At 28.2% G+C, this 24,416-nt stretch overlaps 1 protein-coding gene across 1 annotated transcript; it reads left to right on the top strand.

The window, feature by feature from the left end:
- Window positions 1–592: 592 nt before the first annotated feature.
- LOC107164756 (uncharacterized) lies at window positions 593–23,847 on the top strand. The gene is made up of 3 exons (XM_015512698.2): window positions 593–1,365; window positions 10,188–10,637; window positions 22,765–23,847. The coding sequence occupies exons 1-3, from the start codon at window positions 1,165–1,167 to the stop codon at window positions 23,476–23,478; spliced, it is 1,365 nt and encodes a 454-aa protein (XP_015368184.2). The 5' UTR covers window positions 593–1,164; the 3' UTR covers window positions 23,479–23,847.
- The last annotated feature ends 569 nt before the right edge of the window (window positions 23,848–24,416 follow it).

The following is a 24,416-nucleotide window of genomic DNA, read 5'->3' as shown; positions in this document are numbered from 1 at the left end:
ACTAGAATCCGGCAAACCAGAATTTCGTTACTCACCTACTCAAAAACGGTTGTGTTATTTATAGGTTACCTATAAAATATTTAATTTATCGCATTGCCGGGTATAATATTATTATGCAATGCGTAATTAAAATATTATTGTTCGATATTCACTTGCTGGTAGTTGGTACACACAACTGTTTTCACATGACATTATAATCATGATGGTTCAGACTGTTCAGAGATTAACACACACACACACACGCTCACTTGTTCCCTACAACAAGACGACATGAAAATATGCACTTAGTAATATAATGCCCGGGCAACATTATTCAGTCGTTTAGGACCCTCGTACCGGTTTTTCGGGGAGACGCAGTATATATATAGACGAAAGAAGAGAAAAAAAAAATACACGAACCGATGATAATCGGGCTGGTGGATAGAGAACAGGTACCCTGCTGCTAAACGGCACCGCGGCGGGTGGGAGTAGCTCTCGGTAGCGGACCGAGCCGAAACGGCTGAGACCCATTGGCATGCGGAGGAGGAGTAGGAGATGAGACGGAGGGGACGCGCGTGTAACATAGGTACCTCTCTGCCGTTGGTGATAAGCCTCAGGCATCCCGGCACATGTACGCGCGCGTTGTTTGGTCCGCACACTAGCTGCAACGCATTCGAACTCACTGCCACTATTTATATATATATATATATAAGGTTGTTTTTTTTTTCCGTTTCGGCCGCGTCATTATAATAATCCCGAAAAGTGTCACGAGCCCGACCCGGCACACTCACACATCCGCCCGCCATATTATTATTATTATAGTCGTATTATGGTCGTAGTCCTCCACGCGCACCGTCCCAAACACGTCCTCCGCGCTCGTCTTCCTGTTGTCGAATAATAAAAAAAATCGGAATTTTCGGTCGAATTTTACTACTTTTTCCCGTACACAATACTTGTGCGCGAGTGTGTGCGTCCGCGACGAGAGTTTTTCTTTTCTTCTTCTCCGTCATCGTTCCCACCGATCGACTGCAGCTTGCACGCCGACTGAAAACATAACGCACTACACGTTGCGGCACACGCCTATATTCTGCTGCATATACGTGCGGCATTTGGGCACAGGAATCGTCGATTGCACGGTAATACGCGACGTTGTAATATTAAAGTCGTGCCGAGCCTATCAGAATAATGACGACGCGTCTTAAGTTTCTGCAGACGTTGACGGTAACGTTTTTGGCACTATGGGGCACCGTTGGAGCCCAATCACGCGGCGGCAGTGCCGTCGTTGGGGCTTCCGGACCTGTCGGTAGGAGCATTTGCGACACTTGCGCGTGCGCTCCCGACAACTTGATTCCGTTGACGGTCAACTGCACGTGTACGAGGACAAAAGTAAGAGGAAACTATAATTATTTTATATACATTTCTTCTATCGTAGAGTTGTTGTTGTGATTATAATAATATTGTAACGAGTTTATGACAAAGGAATGTAATGAAAAAATAAATAATAAAACGCCTCTGTCACGCGTTTAGCGGGGTGGCTACGGAAAAACCTGTTTAAAGACGACACCGCGTATAATGGTATCATAAAAATATATAATATACGCATCGCGTTTCCACTGTTTTCGACGACCAGGCATCGAGTTATGAGATGCGATGGTTGTGTTTTTCGTTTTATTCCTCCCCGACATTCCGCGTGCGTTATTCTCACGAACATATCGGTAAGTCGCCGGAATGTTGTGTTTTGGACGCATTCGTAATCCATGACGCATAGGTGTGTATAATAATAGGAGAGTTACGAACCGCGTTGATCATCCGATCGTTCACACTTTATGACCACAAGAGTTTGTCGATCTCGTACACACGAGGGTTGCAGTTTTATCGACTCGTTTCTCCACTTTTAAGCCGAGGAATTTCGGCGGTGACTGTTTTTCTTTTTAAATCGTAAATTAACGAAGAAATCAATCGTCTGCAAACTAAATCAAAAATAAAATAAACGGCTATAGTCGTTAAATTTGTTACATTTTATTTAATAAACTCGTTACCTACTTTTTTTTTACTTTCGGATTAATATTTTACCATGCAAACAATTCAACTCGAGTCGTGATAGTGTTTTTCTTGGTAAATTAAATAGGACTTATGGGAGTTTTAAAGTTTTCAGTTGGATCTCTCTCCTGGGAAACATTATAGTAGATACGTAAAAGTACCGACCTAACCATTATGATGTATAACACTTTTATAATTTCATTTTAAAAATCACCTGCCAAATACTTATTTAAAGTTTTCATCCATTAGCATTATCGTTAATACTTCTTATGGTGACTTATTTTCATCATGTAAATACTCACAGTTAAAGTTAAATAATTTATTTATGTGTTCGCATTATATAATCAACAAAATGTTTGATTATTATTGAAAAACTACTGACACGGATAATATTAATATAAAATATAATATAATTACATAATAATATTGTAATCACAATCACTTTTATCAATTATTATGCACTGTAATTATATTTAAACGGACAGATTAATATTAATTTTTACAAATTGATTTCTAAACGTTTATTCATATATTTTAGCATTGCCGTTCCTGCAGTAATATAATTAAATTTTAGAAGTTCACATGTATATTGTATAGGTACCTATTTCTATCATTTGTCCAAAGTTCAAAACAAATACTTTTTGAAATGAACAATTTTAAGTGAGGTCGTTGATGCTATATTCATATATTTTTAACTAATACAGATATTAGTATTTAATTAGTAATTACAGCATAAAATTATTATATTTTGCATTTTAAACTTAATAAACTCGTATAGTAAATAATACAGTCCGAAAAAATGATGTGGACTATGTTTATGCTGACTAATAAATGAACTCCTGAATGCTAAAATTGTTGACATTATCGCTTATTATGTTGTAACTATAAAAAGTAGAATGGACTATAGTGTAGACTATGAAACAGTGGCAAACACAGTAATTGTATGTTTGTTATTTAGTCTATACCTAGTTGTCTAAATATGTACGTTATCATTTGAGTATTATTTTATGAAATTAAATGTATCTATGATTGAAATAAAAAATATCGATATTAAAATTTACTTATACAACTTTTTAGATTTAACACACAAAAATGACTAATTGACTCATAAATTATTATTATGATCTGTAGAAAATAATCGAAGATTAATAATAATCAGTTATTGCTGTAAAAATATAAATAGTTTTAATGGTTCATCACTTAATTTGTTTTAAATAATCAATAATAATTAAAAACAAACATTTTACCAATATGAATTGATAGCATTTAATTATAAGAGATTATCAGTAAAAGTATTTACTATTAGAAATATTTAAATATGACTAAAATATCTTAAAGTTAATATAAATTTTCGATAGGATAGATTTGATATACAATTTATTAAATTTAAATAACAAAATGTAATAACATTTATAAAGTTAGTTGTTACCACATACATTCTAACTTAATAAATTATTAACTTTATGATCATGATATTCATACATTTTGAACTCACTAAAATATATACTTAATAATATCTATAGTACCTTAATCTAAAATTAAATTGTAGTAAATTAGTTGTTGTAATTAAATTTTAAAAATACAATAGAGAAGATTTAATCTTGATTATTTTAGAGCTTTGATACAGTATATTTTTAATAATAAACGAGCCCTTTATACTAACAACTATACTTAGAACTTACTAAATTATTTTATTTCAGCTTTAAACCATAACGAGAAGGGTTCGGGCTTATTCGAATGGATTTAATTATTTATTTTGACATTTATGTTTTCAGTACATTTAGTAGAAATAAAACACGTAGTATTCGGCCGCGTATCTAAATTCATTGTTTTAATTTATTGCGCGAAACTAGACACATGCATTAAGTATATTTATTTGTAAATTATATTGGGTTCAAAATTAATCAATAGTTTATTACAAATAATTTAATACATATGCGCTTAATATTACAACCATTTTGTACAAATTAAAAAAAAAATTAAATTATTGTCTTAGATACGGAAATATATTTTTAATATTTATAAGAAAAGATTATTAAATTTAAAAAAAAAAACTTAAAATACAATTTTTTAATATTTATGAACTATGATAATTTTACATGAGGACATTTTTTAAGCAATTAAGTACCTTTTACGATATAAAACTATTCGTATCAGTTTCATATTTTCTACGACTTCGATATTATATAATGTATATAATATTTTGTTTATCATTCAACAATACAAATATCAAAGAGTTTATTGAAACGAGAGTTTATCTTGAATTTCCTTATCATAAATAAGTATAAAAGGAAAATAAAACTCAATAACGAGCATGCCAACATCCTGGTTTCTAATATCATAATATGCTTAAGAACATATTTTATGAATTAAATGTTTAATTAGATCATAAAATTAAATAATATGTGATAGATTTAAATAAAATTGAATGTCAATAATACTACATTGAGGACAATACAAATCATGATATAACCAATTATACACAGAGTGATTTTTTTATCATGAACAATTCATTATTTCAAAAATTATCAATGTTTTTGAAAATATTTTTTTACAAAGTTTCATGTTGTTAAAAAAGCAACGTTTTTATTAAAAAATTATGTTTTTTAAATATTTTTTATCCTTATAATTTTTAAGTTTTTTACTTTTTTCAATGACAACCTAGAGTTTTAATTTCATATTCCAAAGCAGAATATTTTTCTAATTATTTTGATACGTAAAAATCGAATTTTGGACGAGTAGTTATGAGTTATAAGTATTTTAAGTTTAGACAAGCAGAGTATAGTGGACAAACATTTTGCGGGGTAACCCCGTAACACTTCACTCCGCCAATCTAAACTTTAAATACTTAGAAAAATATTCTGCTATGGAATACGAAATTAAAACTCTAGGTTGTCATTCAAAAAAGTGAAAAACTTAAAAAATTATAAGGATAAAAAATATTAAAAAACATAATTTTTTAATAAAAACGTTGTTTTTTTAACAAAATGAAACTTTGTAAAAAAATATTTTCAAAAACATTGATACTTTTTGAAATAATGAGTGGTTCATGATAAAAAAAAATCACCCTGTATATAAGTAGACAAAACGTATTAAATATTTAAATAATGATTTGTATGAATCTGCAACTGTTATAGTGAACATTGTAATGATTTTTGGTACAAATATGTAGATATTTTTGAATTGATATGTATTATATATTGTACCTATCTAACTATTTAAAGTAGATATGTACTAATATACTAAGTACGAACTATTGAAGTTAGGTACAGATATGTATAATATTCTGAAAAAATTTTGATGTAGCAGCTATTTTGAATAACCATCAATCTATAATAAACTAATGCACTGATACTTGTGAATTAGTTTATTCATAATTATTCAGTTTATTATCATTATTTTAACAAATCCATTGACTTCCGAATTCTGGTGCATATAATCTGTCTTCCGGTTTGCAGTTATCGACGTTAACAATATGTGTTTCATGAAATTGGATATATTTGTAACTACACAGATCTATTATTAATATATTTTAGTATAATTAATCGATCCTAGTACATTAGTAAGATAGTGATTTATTATCTGAACTGATTTGAGGTTCAAATTCACAAGATCATATAAAAAACTCGTGTTGCATAATTCCGGAATCATACTATGTTGTTCATCAATTATTGTTGCATTAACAATTTTACGACTGTTTTTATTGTTATTATCATTTTTGTTGTGTTGTGTCAATCATCCTTGAATAATCGTAATATTGGTACCTACTCAGAGTTAATTCATTAATATATAATGATATTATATAATTCACAAAGAATAAAATAATTATAGTTATTTTAAAATAAATTAAAATTGGTTGTATAATAAGACAATTAATATACAGAATAATATAATAGGTAATAATAAAACAACGAATACAATCTAAAAACCTATTTAAAGTATTACAATCTGAAGTTTAATCTATATTAGATTCTAATCTAATAATAAATGCTCTAAAAATATGTATTCGTGACCAATAAAGTTTAAAAATTGTGACCGAAAAATGATATTTAGTCAAAATTAAAATAATTATTTATGTAAAAAAAAAAAAAATGAATTGTTTTTATAATTGATAATATCTTTAAGATAGTATTATTCTAGAATCCAGAGTCTGGTATTATAATGTTTGTTTAAATAAGATATTAATTGAACTGTTATAAAATATCTAACATGTTTTATTACCTAATACAATGCTTCGGCTTATTATTAATACTTTGTATCCAATTTATAAAGCAATTAGAAAAATGTATAATTTAATAGAAATTCGTTGATTATTATTATTGATTACACGCAAAGGTAGGTACTTACAACAATGTTTAAAAATAATAATAAGCCTGTTGAAATAATTAATTTGCTAATTCTTCAATCATTCAAATAATTTAACAATTTTCATTTATTTGTATATTATAATTAATGACTTCACTAACACGTACAATTATACACTAATTTACAGGAGGAACTATGAATATATTAATATTCATTAGATCAATGTTTTCCTAAAGATTTGAATCTAATCTAAATTAATATTGTTACGAAATTTGTTTTGGGTTCTTTGAATTTGATAACAACATATATACTCTCGTCTCGTATATCCTTGTAATTGTTTTAGGTTCTTCAACAGAAAGCGTCTTATCTTTAAGAGCTAACAACATTAAAGTTTATGACCTTTTATAATGAAAAGTTACTAATTATTTCCATTAAAATAACGTAAGATTTAATTAGAAACGAACAGAATATTTCAAAACAAAGTTTTAGTTTAATTTGAGCTTAACAATATATATATATTTTTTTATAAGTTTGACTATTGTTTAACATGTTAAGATATATACATGAATAACACGTAAGCAAGCAGTTTCAAGAAATTGTATAATATTAAATGGAGTGTAAAATAATGATGTAAAATAATGACTGATAATATTTAACTGCCAATCATATAAGACGTGTGTATTTTATCGAAATCAAATTTTTATATTGAACTTATATGATTAATAGATTATGGTAACATAAAATGTCGTTCGAATTGTATGATAGATAATCAACAAAGATTGTCAGAAATAATAATGAATACCAAAATAATAATAAGAATAACCCTAGATCTTTAAACCGTTAATCATTTTAGTATCTCATTCCGTTTAGTATTTTTTTTTACGTTTCATTTGATTTATTGTTATTAAAAAAAAACGGTTTTGTCCGTTACCTACCATTGTACACAAACAAATCACTAGACTCTTGTGTGTTTAATGTATTGAGTAAAAAACCGGATTGCCAGCAACAGACACATTAAAATATTAAAAGAAACATTTTTCATCGTGCGTGAAGGGTGTAAATAAAAACCATTTCTTTGTTAAAAACTGTCGAGATAAAATGATAAGCATAAAATTAGTCTTGAAATTACGATTGCAGTATTTAAAAGAGATTAGGTTAATAAATAATATTATGATAAAAACAAGCATTTAAAAGAAATAAAATGTGGTAAAATGTAAAAATAACTAATAAGCTCCATGAAAAAAATGTGATAACAGAAATAAAGATTTTTCAAACACTTATAATTATTAGTTACAATTTTATAAATCAATATAGGTACTTTTATACATAAATAAATACATTGAATCATGGGAAGATAAAATTTAAGTTCATAAAGTTTAGAATGAATACAATCAATTTCAGTTTTACAACTGTTATTGTTCAGTGTATACCTATTATAGCCTATAGGTACTGTATATTGTGTATGTTTTTAACATTTAATTTGAATTAAAAACACTTTTATTGCTAATATATTGGGTTACTATAAGATATGTATGTCTTTATAATTTATTTCAAAGATTCAATAATAAGTAATTTTATATTTATGTACAAACTATATTTTTAAACTCATTGATCCTATTTTTTAAATTTATTTAAGCTATATTTAATCTATTAAATTATTTATATTTTATTGAATATAATCACTAAAAATAGACAGACTGTATAACTCATGTCTCGTAGTTTTTTAAAGCAGCTTAAAACCTAAGTTTTTAATTTTCAACCACATAACCGCATTCAGTGGCGTATACAATAGTTTCTTGGAGGGGGGGGGGTTAAAATGTTTAGAAATTATATTTGAACAATTAAGATACCGCAGTGATGTTTCCCACCGAAATAACGCAACTGTCTAAATCGTTCTATTATCAGAAACTCCATAATAAAAACGATATTGATTTAACATTGAGAAACTCTTTTTTTTGTTTTCTGGGGGGGGGGGGGGACGAAACTCGGATCCCCCAAAAACTGAAAAAACCCAAACTGCTGCTTGATCGAGAGTGTATAAATAATAAATATTGTGGTCACTCTCGCGTTTTTATCTCATATGTGTACCGCGGTCACCGGAATTATAATGCGGTCGAAGCGACAGAATGTATACCACGGACGAGGTGACTGCCGTCTATTATAATAATTAATAGGTTACCGACTGGGTAACCGTGATTATTTCAGTTGTTCAGTTCGAAATGAAAACTGTCTCCGACAGTTTTGTATTCACCGCGTGCTTTGAAGATCACCAAGCTATACTGTCCGGTTTCTAACGATTCTCTATCGTTTTTGCACTGTCGTTGACGAGACCCCATAAAGTTTTATGCGGTGTTACAACATTTCGTAAAAGGAATTTATTGCACAGTTTACAGTTATGTGTATGTTTACGAACTACATTACTATAGTGAAGTAGTGACTATAATAATTCACTGTACCTATAATTATAATTAATAATATTTAAGATTATTTTTCACGCAGTAATGTACTTCCGTGTTCTATGATTATTTATATTATGTGGTTGATTACGATTAAGTCGTATGTGCGTTTAACACGTATGATTTAGCATTTAAACCTCGATTTAAACGTTGTTCAAATTTTGAATTTAATTTTATCTACGATTCTTATGATTTCCTATTTAATGTCATTATATATTATAATAAATTATTATAATGTAATTCATTTTTCGATTTAATGTTATGATTTATTTTTATTTGTCACTGCACGATTTTTTATTATAAATTATACAGTATCATTGATTATATATCTAGGGTTAATTTTTTTTCATCATTCGTCGGAAATAAAATTATGAACACGCTGTAGTCTTTTTTGTAATGAAGTTATGTAAAACTAATATGTTAAAAAAAAACTTAAAGATATAATATTTTTATTCATATTCATAAAAAAATATATTTATTTCATCGCAATACATATTTTAATTCATTAAAATACATAGGTAATTTATGTATATCTATATGCTTATCTAAAAGGTTATTGATATTTGAAAACGTTTAATTCATATTATAGAATGTATAGTATATACAATATATATATAGCCATATAGGTACCTAAATGCTTTAATGGTATAGATGACTGTCAAGAACCAACTTCGAGTATATAATGGTGTTCTATAATAGAAGTACATAAAAACATTTCTAACACCGTTGAAGAAATAGATGACAGATTGATAGATATATTGGCAAAATAGTAAAATAAATTTAATATTAAAATTTAATTATATTAGTAAACAATATTTATAAAGTGTATTGATATGTTTAGGTATTTTTTTTTTATTTATTGATTAAGCATCTACTACAAAGATATTAGCTTTAAAAAGAGTATTAAGTATTTTTATAACATTTTATACATCTAATTTAAAACGTCTATTTTTTGTAAATAGGATTGGTTTTATCCCGCACTGACCTCAATAAGTTATGTATACATGCCCGTACTTCTATGGAGAGGGTTAAGGATCCAACCCCGCGAAATTATGTTCATATACATACTATTACATAGATATGTAACTCCATAGATTCCTGTATTTAGTATACAAATGTACAGTGTATTATAAAAAATTAATTTTTATTTTTTGGTTACGTTCCGTATTATGTTTTTATGATAGATCGTCTTAAGTTTTATGATCATTTTATAATTACGTTTAAGATATTTTTATTCGTTTTTCCTCAATGTTATCGGTACCTTAAAGTTTTTGATTCATAACACTGTAATCTAATTTATTTTATAATATTATACCCATTTAATTGATGAAACGTAATCAAATGTTTAGCATTGAATGGCGTTTTAACTGACGATGTATTAATTGCGAGTGTCTGTTTGATCCACAGCTGCTGATCGTCCGGGAACAGGACACTGCGATTCTGTCGTCTGTCCGGGATTTGACACTGGCCAGTTGCGGCTTCGTGTCGCTGCCGTCGTCTGGGCTGTCAAGCTCGACTTCGCTGACCCGCGTCACGGTGCGAGACATGAAACTGTTCCACTACACGGCCGGCTTGTTCCCTGCACTGGAGAGCCTGTCCGTCGAGGACGTCGGCGAGTTGGTCCTCGACGGTTTTGGGCCAGCTAACCGGACGCTCCGTCACCTGACGCTCCGACGCACCAACGTGCTCAGGCTGGTCAAGGGCACGGTGACAGCGGCTGCACCACTTCGCCGGGTTCTGTTCGACCGGGTGGACGTGGACGAGATAGAATCTGGAGCGTTGGACATGTCGTTCATCAGTGACAGCAACAACGGTCAACAAGCAGCCGCCGACGGGTTCACGGTCGTCGATTCTACGGTAATCATATATACATAAATGATCATGACTCATAGCTTCTAAAGAGGATTGTTAATATCACGATGATATGCTCTTAAAAACATTAATATAAACACTTGAAATTAATATACACTCAGAATATTAAAATATACGAAAAAAAATAGGAAGTATAAAAAGAAAAAAATAATGAAGAAAATTGTTGAAACTTTTAAAAGGTATAAAAAGTATTGAATGATATTTCATCAGAACTGCTTATTGTGCTATGGTACTCAAATGTTTTTAAAGTTACTGGTATGGACACAAAAAAGCAAAATAGCATTTAAAATATTGCAACATAAAATTTCGAATCTATAGTTTCTTGGATTTCTATATGATAAAGTTTTAGCTCACATATATGCATCTCTATAAGACCTCTCAAATATAATATGCGATTGCTAGCAATTATGAACCCAGTTAATGATTAATATAAAAATTATTAAAAACCATCGTTGTTTTTACTAGGTACCTAATATATATTTTTTTCATATGATGTGATGAAATAAATGAATATAGGAATTATAATGTGCGCTTTTGTGTATGCAGCTCGCCCTCTCCAAAGTTACGTATATCTTTAGATCTTACTCTTAAAATAAAATAAAAGGTTCCCATTAAAAGACTAATAAATACCTAATATAAAAATGAGATGAACAAAAAATAAATATTTTCAAGAGGATTTTAGATTGTTTTCTCACGACTCACTTATTATATTGATATAATAGGTGCTTTTAGTGGCGTATATAGGATTATGAAATAGTGGAGGAGGGGGTTGATTAAGTATAAATTTAAACAAAGTTTATTACAGTTCCCATATACATATATAGTATAAATGAAACATTTATTAGCGGAAGGGGGTGAGAAATATTGATTTTATGAATGTATGAGGGGCCAGTTTAAAATTACGTGTCTAATGAGGAAATGTTGTTGTAAAAATTATTTTTATCTATTACTTCTTTCTTTTGCGATACTACAATTTTTTTGGGTACCTATAGAATGTATATATATATATATAGAATTGTGAGCTGTTCTTAATAAATGATAATATATTATCGCAAAATCCTGATACCTGAGTAAAAATAAACTCTTGAATTTCACTAATGCTAAGATAAACTAACCATATTACTCATATTAAGTACATACTTGCTGACAAGATGATGTCAGAGGTCTAAGGTAACTTACTTATAAGGTTATTAAAACCTAGGATCCACAATTATTATATTAGTTAAAGCAGTATAAATCAGCTATAACTGAAAACTTATTCAAATTCAAATATAATTATCGTTATTAGCAATCATACATGGTATCGTAATACTATTACAATATTATACAATATGACCGGTCATTTTCAGTATCAGGCACACAGTGTTCTTCTATCAATAGAAATTACTGTTATTCAATAATTATTTTATGTTTTGGCTGCTTGGAATTTAGTTTGAACTTCACTATTGATCAACAATATTTTATGAGTGAAAAAAAAATGACATTATTTCTTTTTATTATTCATGAAATGATGTGAAGTATCATAATAGTTATGCTATTTGCGCATATAATAAATAATTTAATTTTACTAGGTATCTATATTTTTTTATTTTATTAATTTAGATGTATAATTATATATTTAGTGTTTGTATATCAGTATATGTATTTTGATAATCATCACCATAAATTATCAGTGATTTGATAAAAAAAAGATACATCGAAGCTTCGTAAATAATTATCTTTTTCTAAAAAATAGTTATTATTTAACAACTAAAAACATAATTTATAGTAAGTTTCTGTGAAATGTTGAAACTTTTGGCTAATATGTAACTTATGAAATTATTAATTCTATTATTTGTATTTTTTTTTATTAGTTTTTAGATGTTTTGTGATACCTATACTTTATAGTTTTTATATTTTAACAGGGGCGGACTGGCCAGGGGGGCTAGGGGGAAATATCCCCTTGGGCCGGTCTAAATTATGAAATTTGGGCCGGTCGTCGAACAATAAACTTGTAATATATTTAGTCAATAAAACATTCATATTGTTTACAAAATCACAACTGATAGAGTAATAATATAGTAAAATATTTAGGGGTGCTAAGCTGTATTTCCCCCTGGGCCGACAATCTCCCAGTCCGCCCCTGTATTTTAACATGCTTTTTTTTAATTTAAATAGTTTTACTCTCTAAAAACCACAAAATTAATTTATTTTGGTATACTTAGGATATTAAAACGTGTAATACAAACTATGAATATTTTTGTTCTTTATGCCACTACAATTGATAGCATCAAAATGTATGAGTTATTTTTTTTATCTTTGTGTGCCGAGGATAATTTTTTAAATTTATAAATTTATTTGTTAAATTAATCTTGATGGTATATTGATTTTATGATGAAAACAGTGTTTAAAACAACGTCATTTTATCATTTATTTGTGTTTTAGTAATAAAAATCAATTATTACTTACAACATTCATTCAACATTTTGAAATAATTGAAACGAGTCTTAAATTTTAAAAAAAATAGAAAAAATAACGTTAGCTTTACTGATATTGAAAAATAACAATAAAAATAAATTGAAAATATTGTATAGGGAGGAAGATGGAATACTGGAATACAGTTATTATCGTACATGCTGAATATTAATATTCCGCATTTCTTTACTACCTATCTACGAAACATATTTTATTTGCATTTTAAAAAACGTCGTGTATCCGATATTTCCGAACTTTTTTGTACTGCACACACGATAAATTGAAACCACAACCTATATTATATACATACTATTACATAGATATGTATATATATATTATTTTATTTTTGTATCCGTCATGACTTTTGGTACAGTAAAAATACTTTGATTTTAGATTTTGAGTGTGGTCTCTGGTAGAAAATGCGATCTGGTTAAAAGGGGTGTCAAAAGTAAACAATTTCTAAAACTTTAACAAAAAAAATAAAAAAAATATACAAACTAAGGAAACACAGAAATGCCGACGTATTTATCATATTTTATTCACACACTGATATTTTAAAATGAAATGTTATCGTCAAAAATTATTTTGATCTACTGTATTACTAATTCAAAAACAAATCACTATAATACCAATATTAATATAATATCATTAAATACACCTAATTATAGTAATATAGGCTAACTCACAATCGTATTTTGTATGCAATGATTTATCATTGAATTCAAATTCAACATATATATCACAGCAACTTAATCTTCAATGAAAACTGAGAAGGAACATTCGACACCCAAAATTGTAGATCAAAACGATTATTATATCGCCTTATGAGCCTTATGAGCGTTTGAAATTTAAATTTATACAACATTGGATTTTCACTAGATTTCTCATTTAGTGATTTTCTTATTTTGGTGGTTCAAAACAAATGACCACAGATACTTGAAATTTTCACTAAATGTTTATGTATGCATTTTCCATATTTGATAAGGTTTTCAAAATATTTTGATTTGTTTTGAGCTGTTTACTGACATCTTAATTTTTCAACTTTTTTAGTTTTTTTTTCTATTAATGTCAATAAAATTTTAGTGGTTGGGTCAAAAAGCTTCAAAATTTAATATGAGGCTTCCTTCGTATTGTTCAATAGAAGTTGAAAAATATTAATCTTACATTGGCACGATTTTTTTTTTATAAGCTTTTAAAGTTCATAGGTAATATAGTTTAGTTATATAGTAAGAGTAATAGTTGTATAGTAATAGTTTCATTTAATATTTATTTTGACTAAATACCTTCTTTGGGGGGTTAAAAGTAAAAAAATCCCAATAATTTTTTAATAATTGGGATAGACAAACTAAAAATTAAGAAAAAAACGGGGATTTTTACGCACAATCAATTTTCGACAAAATCGATTTTGGTTATTGATGTAACCTTAAAACAAATGACCATCGATACATGAAATTTTCGCAAATGTTTATATAAATATAAGTATATTCTTTTCACCATGAAATTTTCAAAAGAATTCGAAGTTGAACTATTTATAGGCATATGCGATTTTCGATCATTATTAGTTTTTTTTTAAAATTAATATCGATACAAATTTATTTGTTAGGTAGAAAAGCTTGAAAAATTTAATAAAAGGCTCCTAACATACTGTTACAATAGCAGTTAAAAAATAAAAGAAACTCATAGTCACATTTTTATTTAATAAGCATTCAAAGTTAGAATTTTTTTTTTAAAATCTAAGATTTGAAAATATTTAATAATCTATAATATATCCTAGACAGATAAACCGTCTTCGTTCAGAATCGTTTTTCATATACAATGATACCTATCATTGCATTCAAATCTAACCTACCCTAGTCAGAGGTCCACCATACCACCTAATGTATAGTAGAGCGATACCCACTTTCCCGCTTTTTTTGAGTTACATATGAATTGCGTCCCAGAATTTAAAATAAAATTAATTATATGTATGTAATTATATTTTATTATGTTATAATATGCATGCATTTATGCATTGATTTTCATTCAAATATGCAAAAATATGCAAACAAAAATGCATGTTAATTTAATTTATTTAGTTTAAAATAACAAATATATATTATAATTAATTAAATGAGTAATATGAACAGCAAAATTTATTAAATATCTATTTGAAATAATTGATGTATACCTAATGTACTTATTTAGCTATGTATTTTGTATGAAGTAGGATGTTGCATTTTAAACCTTCACTCATCTAAATGAAAAGTCATGAACAAAAATAAATTAAGTATATTTTATAATATTTCAAAATTACCATAATATAATATCATTGGATTTAAATTTAATTCCCTCCATTACTTTAACCCATTTGTAACCTATTATTCAGCAGAGCGACACCCACCACGACTAACCAGCTTTTTTTTTTATTGAAAATATGTTTTATTTGTTTTTATACATTTCGCTGTAATTCAGTTTTTGTTATTGATTCAATATTGTGATAAAAACAAAATGTAAATTTAATTAATAATATTAATAATATTTCAGGAAAAATAAAAGAAAAAAACCAGTAGTTATTAATTTAATTTCTTTTCTTTTTACAGCAGTATAATATTGATAGTTTTTAAATTAATGGATTTTCTCGTAAAGTTTAAATATTGAATATATGAGTTCCTTTATTAAAGTGAGCACTAAATTTAATTTGGAATGTATTTTGACATAAGTAGGTAATCAAACTTTGAACAAAAATGACGCACGACTCATTGGTTGTATTGATTTATTTGAATCACATTTTGTTTTATTTGCAAGTTTCCTCTTTAAATATCTTATGATTTGTTTAAATTTGCTTTAATGAAATTATACTTTATACCAATATACGCGGACGTGAACGAATCGTTATAATTAATTTTAATCTTACTCACAATGACGAATACTTAATTTTCGTAGTATTGTAATCTTTGGAATATATTTGAGTTTTAAAAATAATCTCAAAACTAATATTGTTTAAGAATAATCAATATAATATGATATAATATAAAAAACGATGTATAAAACATTTTAATAATAAGTATACCTAATACATTTTCTATTTTGTCTTTTTAAAACAATGTTTTTTTTTCTTCTATATAATATATACGATTCGTGATTTGTTTATGCAATATAAATTGATTCTCATTAAACATTTTTTAAGAAAGCAGAAATTTGTCATGTGTTGAGTAACTACGAGAAAGTCATAGTGAGGGTCGTCTTAGGGTTGAGTGGCTATAAAAGCTAGTGCATTTTCAATTTATTGTTATAAAAACACGATACATCGAAATATTATGTTCATAATACGATTCTGAGTAAAATCCGTGTTGAATCTGTTTAATAAATTGTACAATGTACATGATTAAAAAATAATGTGTTGAGTCTGAGATATTATTAAATAATATTTAAATATTTAATAATTTATGAAATATAAATTTTCGTGCATTAAAATAAAAAAAACATCATAAAACTTAAATCAAAATATTTATTTTATGATATCTTCCAAGTATAATATAATTTCGCAAGTATGTAATTGTCCAATTTACCTACAACCTAAAAAATAAAAAATAAATGTATTTATTTTTAACATTGTTGATAATCATTGTTAAAAATACTACCATTCATCCTTTATTACCTTAGTATAGTATACAATATATACATTTATATATTTAAAAAAAAAAATAATTTACGTCTATTGTAAACGCATGAATAATTTCAGAATTATTATAGTATTATGATAAAAAAATCATTTAAGAGCACCATGTTACAGAATATGATATGTACACAGTACATTTGTTTAATAGTGCATCGATATAGGTAAGGCCAAACTAGACCTAACACAGTGACATTGACAATGTAATGAGTAATGACGATTGTTAAAAACGATAAAATGACATTAAAATAATATATCAAAGTGTTTGTTGTTAAGATGTTTTAACCCCTTTGTTTTTTAACTACAGACACGTTATAATAAAATATTTCAGCCTAAGTAGGTGATATATATTTCTAACAAGAAGTTTTCAACAGACAAGTTCACGAGAAAAGTGTGGAAAGTTTGACGAACAAAACAATCTTAATAAAATGCAAAATTTAAGAAGTAAAAAGTTTTTTTTTTATTATAAAATTGAAAGTCTAACTTTGAAAGTTAAATGCTACTATGCTAGACGAATTTCCTTGAAATCCATCAAATAAAAAAAAATAAATACACTAGTTTAATAGAAAAATAATGTGTTAAGATGTTATTTGAAAACTTTACTTTTATTATACATTTATATGTGTTGTAACTTTAAGTATAGTACAATTCGGAATACGTTAGAGCTCTATAAGATGGCAGTTTAGTATAATTTTATCCAAAGCACTTAGTATTGCTTAATATAATAGTTTATATATAAAAAAAACTGTAGTATTATAATACTGTAATCTTTTTCAAGTGATGACTTTTTTACTACCTATTGGATATGTGTATTCGAATGTGTATTAACATGAATTTGATGGAAAATGGTTTTTTATAACAATCAAAAAATCGCCTTTAAGAAAATCATAATATTTTGTTGTGATGGTTGTTCCAAAAAAGTAAAATATATTTAGGTAATATTTATATATTTCCCAAAATATAAACTGAGAAAAAGATTATTTTATACAATATATTATAATATATAGTGCGTATGTTGTCGTTGTACCTACGCGTTGTCGTATTTCACAGTTTTTTTTTTTTTTTGCTCAATACGAGAGTACATTGTAACCGAATTTTTCACAATGACCTTAAATTTTTTAATAATGGCCATTCACCATGATGCATAAATGGGCTACGTTGCTGGACAATCCATTGTTTAAAAGACGGCACACGCACAATACTATTTATTTGTCCACCTTATTTTTACCTTTACGTCTATTATGTGACGGAGAGGTCAACGAATTCCGATATAGGACATGATAAAACGATAAATTTTGCATGTATTGTTTTAATTACCAATGATTTATGCGCGTGACGCTTGATGTTACACTTGCCTACCACTATTGTTTTCGAAATGTCAATGGTCTGTGTTATTTTTTCCAAACGGCGGTACCGCAGTAGCCAGTGTAGGTTTATAATAATGATGGAAATAATATAACGACAGTGTTCATTATCGTACACGTAAATATGACATTATGATGATTCGAGTGATACGTATAATATAGTGTTATGTCTAATGATAATGATAACCATTTAAATAATATATAGCGACTTAAAACGGACTAAGCAATTGTAACGCGAATTTAAGTTAAATAAATCATTACGATTTGTAGTACTTGGATAAAAACCAAAAAGTTTGAGCCGATTCCGGTACCGACTCACAACGTGTTATCTAAATATAAGCCTGTAACGATTAATTAAAAAAAAAAAAAAATGATTATCGTCCGACATTTGAAGAAAAGAACTTATTACAACATATGTATTATGTGCATCGTGCAATGAGAGTACACGCGCTTATTTCTGCGTCAGTGGGTCTTTTAGGGATCGGACGTATTAAACATGCATGAGGGTCTTCCAAGGAACTTATAAAGATGAAAGAATATTATTTTATTACTACCAAAGTAAATGGCAGGTTTTATTTTTACCTTCTTTTTTGTTGAATTCAATAGCATACCAAAGGAAATAAACTCCCTAAACAAACTTTTAATACTTTCCTATAAATTGCTACGACGTGTATTGTTTAATTTCATTTTTACGTCTGTATACGAGATATATTTAGTTGAATAAAAACCTTTTAATATTCTGGATAAGGTCTCGGTTCGTGTAACTTACTTTGTATACTTATTAAATATGATTTCAAACATGGCTTCTTATTTTTTTTATAATGTATTTCCCATTAGGAAAATGCTTTGAATAACAGTTAGTTATCATTCTTGCAAATAATTATGTTCTAGTAATATTGTACTACTTTGCTTTTTAATAATAATGTATGATGCAAAAGAATTACTATATAGGTACGACTGGTACGTTGTATCAAATTACAAGCCAATTAGGTACTTAAAACGCTTCAATATGTTTATTCTACGCAATTTTTGAACTAGAAATAGTTGTACGGATTCGTTCGTTCAATTAACCTTAAAGTATGACTGGTTTTCCAAGTACCTTATATGTTAAGTTTACTATATTTTTTAAAACTGCTTACTGATTTTTAATCGGTAAGCAGTTGTAAAATCAGTTTTAACTTTGAAAAGTTATCAGATGAAATTAAAAATATAGTTTTTCGTTCTCTCGGGGTTAATAAATAATGTTACATTTAAATATAAAAATATTAGGTTTGTATTCAGCATGCATCACTATTGTCACGATTTGTGATTAATAATCAACATATTGTTTTACATGTCGTTATGCGTTTGAGACATTGTCGTAGTGAGTGTATTTATAATATTGTATGACATGTGTAGACGCATAATGTACATATACCTATCCATACAGATGCGGTGTATATACATTTAGGTAGGTTAGGTATACATAAAAAATACCTTTGGAATACATAATTTTGTTGTATAATAATTAAACTATGGTATTGAATGAATTCAAATAACACGTCGTGAATGTAAAATTTCTAACGTTTATGGGCAAAACGTGAGAATATCCGTTTTGTGTAGATTCGTTGATTTCCGTTGAAAATAAAGGAACAATGCAATTTGGAGAAAAAAAAGTAACTACCTAAATTTTAGAAAATAATAATAATAATAAGCATCTAATGATCGTAACGTTTCAACTTGAAATACACAATTATAATCCAATTGGTCGAGTAAATTAATATTTTTGTAAGACAAAAGTGTACCAATTAAAAACATATTGAGCTATTAAACGTTTTATGTGATTCGATTCGATTGGATCAACATTTGTGTGACGCTATGCACATCACCAATTGTTTAAAGACACGTTGTGCTGGATTTTTTTTTTATAGCTAGAAACATATTTTTATACTTTTTAAGACATAAACAATGATCTATCTTCTAATACCTATTTGTTTTCTATCTTCACGAGTTTTATTGTTCTGGTGTTTTATCGTAGTATAATTTTTCCATATGCTACAACAATATTGTGCACTGATTGGAAAATACAATTTTTTAGGAGAAAACTTTTATCTTTAAACTAATATAAACTATTGTTCTACTGTTCTAGGCATTCTTAGAAGGCCATTTTATATAGATACCTTCTAAAGTGTTTTATCTATATTATTCCAGACATTTTGTATTCATAAACATTGTGTTGTTAAAAAGTTTGGAAAACTGGGTTTCCTCTATAATGATAAATTTAAAGAATGAAAATGAAACATTCATTGTGCAAGCCTAATGTAATCACTGAAAAATCATTCATCTGCCTAATGTTTTTTTGTGTAAAGAAAAATACAAGCAATGAGATACGCAGTTGGAATGTGTAATTGAATACAATATAGTATAAAACTATAAAAAACAACCATCGTATAAAATACTATTTTAGGGACGTTTCATTTTATAACCTGATGTTGTCGAACATAAACGATGTATAATCATTTTTTTTTGTATATAATAGCCAATAGGTGATTCTTAATTTCATTAAAATAAGTTTCTCCACAATAGTATTAGGTCAGACATTATTATGATACTACAAAAAGTATTATTTTAAACAAAACGCGTGTGTTTTGTGTTTTTAATTTTAAACATTAATTTATTTACTTATAAAACATAATATAATACTACGTACTTGTGATGTATGCAATTATAATTTTGTTGTGATATCAAATTTTGTGGTGGCTTAAATTTAAAAACTTAATTATCTACATATTTTTGTTAAGTATATTATACGTAACTTTTAATTCCCCCCCCCCCCCCACCAAAAAAAAAATAAAAATAAAATTGACAAGACTGTGATGATTGGAACGTTGTTAACATTTTATACGTCACAAATACTTTCATTAAATACTTTCTAAAATAATTTGAAATTCTCCGGGGTTTTCAATTTGCCTAATGGAATTTCACTTATTTTAAATGATACGTTTAGATGTAGAAAATGTTTTACATTAAAAACGTAAAAGTGATTTTCTTTGAGCCAATAAAGTTAAATTGTTAGTAAGAACAATATGAATAAGACACGATCGTATAACATTTTGCATCAAGGAGTTTTCGAAATGGCTAAAATCATTTAGTCTTACGGAATGAAATTATCTTATTTGATAATTTTCTTTATAATAAATTCACCCTTACACTCGTATAGATAAAGTTGAGAAGTATTACGTTTTCAAACTCCATATAAACAATAGGTAATGGAAATAAACTTTCTGTGGAAGAGTGAAATGAGTTATCAGTAGGTAATAATGTTACGAAATATATCTCTTGTTATATCTATGTCACGCGATACCAACATTACACTTTTTTGAACATTTGTATTAATAATAATACAAAGGTATATTCGTTTAAAACTCATGTTGCATATCTCTGTTAAGAATCGCAAAAGCGAAAAACAAATTTCGTACTCGTAGTAACAAATATAAAATGATACTATAATTCCTCTATAATAAATTGTATTTATATAATTAAATAAATTTCAGATTGTCTACCTAATAAAATTAATCTGAAATCGGATGTCCCTCATTTTGGTTTTTAATTTTCGCAAAACGATTTCAATTTAATTTAGACATCTTACATTATAATCATTTTAAAAAACTCAATATTTTTTGTCTTGTATATTAGTGCAAAAATGTATTTCTACATTTCGTTAAGATATATCCAATAAATATCTGTTATATTTATATTTTTAATAAAAATCTCATCATTTTATCTGCTTTGGAAAGTAATAATAAAAATATTTATCAATGCACTTTTTGTTTTTTATATATTACCTAGTATATAAATAATAATATGTCACAATCTCAAAATTAAATAAGGTTGAAATGCTACTTGGTAATTTATTAATTAAGTGCAGTTATTTTAGTCTTTATATCCTTATGAAGTTCATTATAAAACGAAATTTAAATTCAGAAAGTTCACGAATATAAACATCCCTTCACCTGAGTTTATAAAATATCATTAATGAACTTTTTAAACTAAAATTATGTTTGGAATATATCATAAAAAAAAAAATTAAATCAAACTTCCTAGCACATTATTATATGAAGTAATTCCAGAACTATATAACAGAGGTTAAAATAAATATTATTTTAACAAAAAAGTAACAACCATCTACTAATTACGAACAAAATTATCTTATAAAAAGATAAAAATAATTTCGAGCTGGTATTATTAGTATATTATAAATAATCATATTTTCAGATAAATTATAATACAAATATTAAAAATATGTATATTATGTAGTATACCATATTTTGTAACAAATCAAAAAATTTAAAATATTTAAAATGGTAATAGTTTCGGTATAAATAATTGTAATATCAGGTACCGGGTTTATAATTATTTGAAATTTGAAATATAATGATATACCAATTTATCAGTGACGAAACTTGTGAAATATTTTCTCCAATATTGTCACATTATACATACACAAGCAGTCAAGTAATAATCTATTTGCCAAGCATAGTTTAAAAAAATGTTAAACGTTGTTTAGTCGAACCGTAATAGTTTTATTGAAAACATGAACCAACCAAAAACTGTTGCGCACCCTAAGAAACGTTGTAAAATATTATTGCTTTGTTCGCAGATCAAATTGGTTCAATCGAGTGCCGTGACGGTCCGGTCTGGCGCCGTCAGAATCCTGAACAGCACACTGGATGATTTGGCTTCCGGCGCTGTGGTGGTGGACGACGCGCACGGCGGCATCCGGCTGTCCGGCAACCGTCTGGGCGCGATGGTTGGCGACAGCTTGTCCGCGATCCGGATGGACGGTGACGCGGCTGTATACGTGGGTGGTAACGCGTTCCGCACACTTCCGGCCGACATGCAGCTTCTCCGGTCCGAGCGGCCTGCCGAGTTTGTGGGCAACGACGTGGACAACGTGGATCTGGGTCCGTTCCTTTTTGGGCTGGGGGCCGCTGTCCGGGCGTCTGACAACCGGTTCACGTGTGACTGTGACCCACGTCACATCAGCGTGCTCAAGATTAACCAGGTGTTTCCGGGACTGTTGCAACCGGATGTCGACAGCCGGTTCGCCCGTTTGATGGCTGACAACTACTGTCGACAGCCTGCCAACACCACGCTTGCCGGTTACAGGGACTTGCTAGTCAGGGAGATTGTATGCGAGGGCGCCAACGTGACCGCGATCCAGCCGCCCCAATCACCGACGGCCCAGTCACCACCGTCCACAGACACCGCGGCCCCTAACCGTGGTAACACGTTCGCTACTGCCACTGCCATGTACGTGACCGCAGCCACTGTCGTCACTTCGTTGCTTCTGCGTAACCTCTTGGTCAGCTGAACGCTTAATGTGGTGTCCTAACTCGATTTTTAAGTTTTTTTTTTATTTTTTACATTCATTTTTTCATTTTTTTACGATAAAAAATACTATTATACCGTCGGAACGCCGAACTATTTTTAAAATTTAAATCATAATAATATTATTATAATGCTAATATAGGTATTATTACTTAAATCGGTTTCAATTTTATTTTGATTATTATATTCCTACTTTGAAACTGTATAGGTACAACCAAAGCGCTGTTCCTCCACATATAATAATAATATTAGCTATTAAATTTGTAAATATTATAATGTATTAATACAAACAGTATATTTTTATTTTATTTTTATTTTTTGAAACATTAAAAACATTTTGTAAATCTTTTCATTCGCCGTATTAATTGTTAGTAGACAACAATAATAATTTGATAATAATATTATTATTATAAACTGTTATTCGAGCAATGGTTTCATTCTGGTTCATACCCTGCATGTGTGTAGGTTGTGTTGCATAACTGTTTGCTCCTTGCTCTTCGCAATCGAAATTAACTTTAATATATTTGTCGATATAGTTTATTATTTTTACATTTTACTAGAAACCCTATGGTGATTATGATTCTGTTATGATTTTTTTTTTTCAATTATCGTTATTTTAATGTCTGACAGATGTAATAAAATTATTATATTTATTCATTTCATCGAAACGGGAGTAAAATTAAAATTAAAAAACATTCAAATAATTGGATGGGTATTATTATTATTATTATTAATAATAATTTCCAATTACGTAACGCAATGAAAACTGGAATGAACCTTAGAGTTCATTGAACATTGGTAAACAAGTCATTAAATATTTAATAGAATAACTAAAAATGATAATGTAGTATACAAATTTTAGTTGCGTTGTAATTTAAATCGTAGGTATACAATTATTACACTACACTGATGTAGTTTTAA

This window comes from Diuraphis noxia, unplaced genomic scaffold (genome assembly GCF_037042655.1).
Source record: "Diuraphis noxia isolate RWA-SAM2 unplaced genomic scaffold, SU_Dnox_SAM2 contig0003, whole genome shotgun sequence".
In the NCBI taxonomy this organism is placed as follows: Eukaryota; Metazoa; Arthropoda; class Insecta; order Hemiptera; family Aphididae; genus Diuraphis; species Diuraphis noxia.
Note: the sequence above shows the minus strand (reverse complement) of the source record. Positions and strands in the feature narration are given on the sequence as shown.

Coding starts and splice junctions, on each gene's coding strand:
- LOC107164756 (XM_015512698.2), top strand. CDS start 1,165: ATGACGACGCGTCTTAAGTTTCTGCAGACGTTGACGGTAACGTTTTTG. Junction 1,366..10,187: donor GCACGTGTACGAGGACAAAA/GTAAGAGGAAAC, acceptor TTTGATCCACAG/CTGCTGATCGTCCGGGAACA. Junction 10,638..22,764: donor TCACGGTCGTCGATTCTACG/GTAATCATATAT, acceptor CTTTGTTCGCAG/ATCAAATTGGTTCAATCGAG.